The 6,698-nt window shown below is 31.2% G+C and overlaps 1 protein-coding gene across 1 annotated transcript in view; it reads right to left on the bottom strand.

Moving 5' to 3' along the window:
- LOC109712776 (probable prolyl 4-hydroxylase 4) overlaps nucleotides 1-4,399 on the bottom strand; it is a 7,868-nt gene extending 3,469 nt beyond the window's left edge. Inside the window, exons 1-5 of the mRNA XM_020236529.1 lie at nucleotides 4,257-4,399; nucleotides 3,643-3,700; nucleotides 3,173-3,277; nucleotides 2,883-2,940; nucleotides 2,741-2,786 (exon numbers count right to left, since the gene is read on the bottom strand). Coding sequence (XP_020092118.1) covers nucleotides 2,741-2,786; nucleotides 2,883-2,940; nucleotides 3,173-3,277; nucleotides 3,643-3,700; nucleotides 4,257-4,399 — 410 coding nt within the window. The remainder of the gene's footprint in view (nucleotides 1-2,740; nucleotides 2,787-2,882; nucleotides 2,941-3,172; nucleotides 3,278-3,642; nucleotides 3,701-4,256) is intronic.

Below are 6,698 nucleotides of genomic sequence, written 5' to 3'. Positions count from 1 at the left end.
TAGCATCACTTCCATGGCATTACACCCTTTTGCCATTTTTTTTTTGCTTGTGTATCTCTCACGTTTTGATTCAGGATACAAAATTTGATAGGGAACTATACAATGAGACGGGTTTTTTTATAGGCCGTTAAGGTAGGAAAATATTTGGTATTTGCATGGTAAGGACAATGCAAAAAACAATAGGAAATTCTCAAACGGGTTCGGGTCAATAGTCCTAGTTCGGGTCAAGTTGATTGGACCCGATGGAGCCATTCAAATTCACACTGCTTCGACCGAGACTTGTGGGTGCTTGTAGGAGGGGATTGATCAAGCTACTGCATTCAAAGTTGTAAGGACACGTCCCTCGAATTTGACCAACTTTGTCCCACATTAAAAGCACATTTGGTTGAAAAAGAATTTGAAATCGTAATTATGTTCAAATTAAGATTCAACATTTAAATTTATTGTTCAAATTTGAACTTATTGACTTCATTTTTGAGGAATTTTAATATTCCCGAAATGAAAATCGAAGTATCAATCTCTTAATCCAAGCAAATATATCTTATTTCTCATTCAAATCTCAATTACTTTAAATTAAACATGCGCTAATTGCAAAGGGAAAAGGAGGAAATATATTGAAGGGTAAATGCAAACACATTTTATGTTTTGACTTTTGAAGCATAACGGAATTGACCCGTGCATCTCACCAGTGGGGTACACATCCGTACGAGGAAGTGGTAGTGTTTCTTTAGAAAAATGAATTTTTTTATTTTTTTAATAAAGAATAGAAATACAAATAAAAATAGAAAAAAAGGATAAACCTAGTAAAATTAAAATTTTAAAAAAAAAAGTAAAATGAAAAAAATATGGGAAAGGAGCCTCGTGGATGGGGCTTCCTTCGCGCGCAAGTCGTGTGGTTATGTTTTTTAGGGGGCAATCACTTATATCTCGAGAAAATTTTCATTTATTTATTTATTTTTTTAGAAAGTTAATATAAATTTTTTTTTTAATATTTTAAATTCTTTTAAATATATTTTTAGAGTTAAATTCTATGAGTAAACTGTTAGGAACAACCGTTATCTCTATAAAACTGCTATTTTTAAATATAATTTTTACTATTACTAAATTTTCTTTATTTGCCTTTATATTAGGAGCAAAAAAAAATATTTTGACTTTATCCCCTTCAAATATAATCTTGTATCGTCACCAACTTTTCTTATTTACTCATAACTTAGAAAAAAAAATATTTTGATTTTTTTTAACTCTGATAAAAATTTAATTCAGATTTAATCGATGATGACTTAGCGGGTATTAACAAATAGATTATTTTTAAATAACGAAAAAATATACGAAGGATATATTTGAAACAAAAAAGTAACAATATATAAGAAATTTTAAAAATTTTGAAAGGTATATAAGATATTATTTTTTTTAAAAAAATTGACATTATATTACAAAAGAGTGGCAATTTTGGGAGGAAAAGACAAAAGAGCAAACAAAAATAGCCTTTTTTAAGTAATATAATATAGATAGATGTAGCGATCCATATAAAAGTATAGATTTATAACCGACTATGCCTAGCGCAAGTGGCAAAGAGTTTGGTGGTTGGTATTTGAGGTCCTGAGTTCGAATTCTAGTTGATTCACATTTTCAGTTAAGTTTATTTTTAAATAAAATAAACGAAACGAATAGCATGCTACCCATCTCTCAAAAAAAAAAAACAAAAGTCTACGATCGATGCGGTCTACAAGGCCCATATTAGCTCATGCAATGCGATACTTCAATCGCGCGGTGCACTGCTTTTTTCATTTTCATGTTTTCTTCAAGATCGAAGAGGAAAGGTGGCTCGATTGATAGGGCGGAGATGCTCGGATCGACACGGTGCCGATCCGAGAAATTTTATCTTTCCGTAGTTGTCCAGTTCGAATTCTTCAACATACCATTCGGCGCAGGCGTTTTAATTGCGAATGCTATGATCAACAAAAAAAAAATACACAAGGAATGTTATTACAACTTTTAAAAAGACTTCGCAGACGGATCAATTTATTTAGTTTTTCAATTGTTTGCCAATAACATGCTAATTATTCGCGAATTAACTAACTATGGTATGTAAACGCAGTTATGGCCACAGTTTTTAAACTATGACTATCTTTGTTAAATATTATTTGTGAATTTTTAAGAAAGCATAACGTCAGGGAGCTAGCGATTTTGCTCAAATAATCCGTCTAGCACCCACCTTCCTCCTTGAAAATGAGCAAGTCTGTCCCGATTTTGCTAGTCTGGACCTACTTGCACTCTAAAACTAAGTGCTAGAAAGAGTGCTAAACTTTTGAGATATGAAAATTAGAATTAGGTTGGAATACTATTAATAGTATTAGGACTATTTTGCTATCGAGCTTTTAACACTTGAATGAAAAATTGTAGGGTTGGAATGATAGTGGTCCCGTAGGTGGTGTTTGATTTGGAGTTAAGAGGGGAGATAAGGGGTTATCACCCCGCTTAATCCCCAAACACTTTTTTTTTTTTATAAAGGTAGGGTTGGCTAACCCCACCCTCCCCTTTGAATAAGGGTGGGATTAGCTAATCCCACCCCTATTTAATTTTTAAATTAAAATTTAAAATTTAAATATTAAATATTATATTTTTTAAAATTAAAAATTTATAATATTAAAATTAATATTTATAATTTAAAATTAAAAAATTNTGACCACCGCGTACTTGATTTATTTGGTCATAAAAATAATCGAAATGTGGCTCGTACTTCTGACCGATTCCGTACCGCAGCACTTGAATGGGCTCGGCATTTTCTGATTTCAGAATGTGTTAGGTAGAAAATTTTTTTAAAAAAGAAAAAGTTAATAGGAATCTGTCGGTCAGTAGGAACAGAAATTCATATGAATTACCTTCGGGCAGGAAGGTCCAGGCAGCGATTCTTTGCTCAATTCTGGCGACAATTGCGTCCTGCATGGAAAGGGGTGTTATTCTCATTTTTCTTAATCATGTTTTATCAATTGTTGTGATACAATTTAGCGAATCTGTCGGTATTACTATGCTGAAAAATTCGTCAGACATTTTCTGCACATGTTGAACTTCAATTTTGATATTTTGTAACATCAACTCTGAATCTCTCTCTTGATGTAAATCCTAATGCTGAAGAAATGCAAAGAAGAAGCTCCGGTAATCGGAGAAATACCTGACGCTTCATCAAGAACATGCCGGAGCTCGTCCGAACATTGCTCATCACACTCTTCCCCGACTCATTATCCGCGACCATCGATTTCGCCAGCTTACTCTTTGCCTACTCATAATCCAAACCGAATCAAGAATAAGTAAAGTGAGGACATATAAGAGAGATTGATGTAAAAATGTATGAAGAACCGGTTCTTCAACTATAGCGTATTTTTGAAATATACCCTCAAATTCTGCTTCTGTTTGTTTTTCAGCACCCCTCAACTTTTGTTTCTTTTAATTTAAGTTATTTCAAACCAACATTCTCGAACTAAACGGAAATTTCAATTCATCTTCTGGGCACAATATTAAGTAAAAGCAATTAAAACAAATGCTATCATTAAAAAAATATATATATATATACTGTTCAGAAGCTTATTTCAGAATAACCTATAAGTAAGTTGAGGTGCATCAAAAATAAATTAATCCACATACCAACTTGATCAGGTGGTCGCACTCTTCATCAGAAAGAAACCTCTTATACAAGAAAACCCTGCAAAAAAAAAGAATAAAAAAAATAAAAAAAAAATAAAAATCTAAATTTTTAAAATTTTAAAATGACTTCACAACTATTATCGAAAATATAGTCACAAACTATTGGCTCAAAATATTTAAGCCCAATCTATAGTCCTTATATTTTTAATTATATTACTATGAGCGTAAAAACTGAAATGAAAAATGACGATCGCAAAGTGAACAAACTACAAGACAATAAAATAAAATGGAACATATAGATTTACGTGAAAAATTCTTTGCAGAAAAAAATTTCGAACGAAAAAATAGAGAACTTTGCAATGTTGTGAAAGTACAATACGCTGTACATCTCTACAGTAAAACGAAGAAAGGAGTTTTTTAACGGGCTCAGGCTGATGCTAACTACTACAAATGTCCATTTTTTTCTTCATAATTTTTTTTTAGATTTACCGCACTGCAAATTAAACTGCAATTAAATTTCGAGAGACATTTAACAAATTATAATTTCTTTCCTATCCGATAATATCGAAACAGAAAACTCGAACAAAAGAGAGAAGAGATTGGAGAACTGAAACCTGGGCTTCCACGAGACCTGGGTGACCCTCGCGGGGTCGAAGGCGACGGGCCCACCGCTCGTCTCCTCGTGGAGAACGAGCGTGAGGGAGACGACGAAGAGAAGAGAGAGGACGGCGAGGGCGCGGCGAAATCCCACCCCCATCACCATTATTATTATTATTATTATTATTATTATTATTATCAAGCGTGAGAAATTGGATGGGTGGAGAAGCTCGATCTTTATAGAATTGGAGTATGGAGGGGAGGGGATGTTAATTAGCGGCGCCCACAGAAATTGCCGGGAGGTCTAACTCTGCTTTCTATATCTGCTTTTGCTGGAGTTTCCGCGCCCACGGAGTTGACCGTTGGATTTTTGAATCATAGTTTTTAGGGTAAACTTCAAATACCAACCCTGAGGTTTCGTACTTTCTCACTTTAATACCATGTGATTTAAGTGTATTAAATTAGCATCATGTGGTTTCATTTTTATCTTTTCGTCAGCATTTTCGTTAATAATTTATTAAATTATATATAAAAAAAACTTCAAATACTGCATCTAGGTTTATCGAATATTCACTTTAATACCCTTTAGTTTTAATTTTGTCACTGATTTAATAAAAAAAATTAGTAGAATCGATAATAAAAAAATAAAAATGAAATCACATGGCACTAAATTGATACACTTTAAACCATAGGATGCTAAAGTAAAAAAATATAAAACTACAGGGGTGGTATTTGAAGTTTTTCCTAGTTTTTAGGTAAACATTTGGCTAGAGTAGTACGCTAGCTCCTGTGATTTTAAAAGCACACAAGCTTTTCATGATTGTAAGTTATTTTTGACGATAAGATACTCAATTCAACAATATGTTGTATTAGACATGATATACAATATTAGAACTATTTAGAAATTAAATTTTATAATTTTTTAATATCATTTATTAAGTGATCAAAGAATTTTATAAATAACTATTTTAACGATTGATCGATGTNTAGTTTTTCAATTGTTTGCCAATAACATGCTAATTATTCGCGAATTAACTAACTATAGTATGTAAATGCAGTTATGACCACAGTTTTTAAACTATAACTATCTTTGTTAAATATTATTTGTGAATTTTTAAGAAAGCATATTGTCAGGGAGCTAGCGATTTTGCTCAAATAATCCGTGTAGCACCCACCTTCCTCCTTGAAAATGAGCAATTCTGTCTCGATTTTGCTAGTCTGGACCTACTTGCACTCTAAAACTAAGTGCTAGAAAGAGTGCTAAACTTTTGAGATATGAAAATTAGAATTAGGTTGGAATACTATTAATAGTATTAGGACTATTTTGCTATCGAACTTTTAACACTTGGATGAAAAATTGTAGGGATAGGATGATAGTGGTTCCGTAGGTGGTGTTTGATTTAGGATTAAGAGGAGAGATAAGGGGTTATCCCCCCGCTTAATCCCCAAACACTTTTTTTTATAAGGGTAGGGTTGGCTAACCCCACCCTCCCCTTTGAATAAGGGTGGGATTAGCTAATCCCAGGGATTAGCTGGGATTAGCTAATCCCACCCCTATTTAATTTTTAAATTAAAATTTAAAATTTAAATATTAAATATTATATTTTTTCAAATTTAAAAATTTATAATATTAAAATTAATATTTATAATTTTAAATTTTAAATTTTAAATTATTATTTTAATTTTTTTAATTTAAAATTTGATATTTGATATTTTTAAATTCAAATATAATCTTAAATTTATAAATTTTTTTTTCATTAAACATGGGTGAATCCTGTTTTAAAATAGCAAATTGATCTTAAATTTATAATTTAAAACTTTAAAATTTTGAATTTGATATTTAAAAATTAAAATTTTATTTTGAATTTTTTAATTTTTAAAGTTATATATTTAAATTTTAAATTTTAAATATAAAATTTAAAAATTTATGTTTAAATATAAGGAAAAATATCATTATTTTCTATTTATAACTACCTACTATTATTCTTATTCCACTTTATCTAACCAAATGCTATTTTTGGAAACAACTCAATTTTCAGCCAGACACAAAATTGATCTCTTCCAGGCCGCTAACTTATACCTATTCCTGAAATAACTAGTTTTTACTTTACCTCGAACCAAACGAAACCTAGGGTTTAGTAGTGGTCCCCCTAGGGTTGAGTGTGTCATTCGTTGAATAGTATGATCTAAAGGGTGGAATTGATTAAAGTGTAGATCGAAAGATTAAAAAATTGATAGCAAAAAAGCTTAAATATTATTAATAGTATTCCAGCTCAACTCATGAAAATTGTATTTCTTGAAAAAGAGGATTTTAATATTTGGAGTTTGTGGCTGGTTTGAGGGCTTCCTATTTATAGGCCAGGTGAGTAAAAATAAAAATGAACCATTTATTGATTATAGAGAATGTAAAGAACCAAGTAACTCTTAGCTTTTACTTATACTTATTTTTAAAAAACCCT

This window comes from Ananas comosus, linkage group 7 (assembly GCF_001540865.1).
Source record: "Ananas comosus cultivar F153 linkage group 7, ASM154086v1, whole genome shotgun sequence".
In the NCBI taxonomy this organism is placed as follows: Eukaryota; Viridiplantae; Streptophyta; class Magnoliopsida; order Poales; family Bromeliaceae; genus Ananas; species Ananas comosus.
Note: the sequence above shows the minus strand (reverse complement) of the source record. Positions and strands in the feature narration are given on the sequence as shown.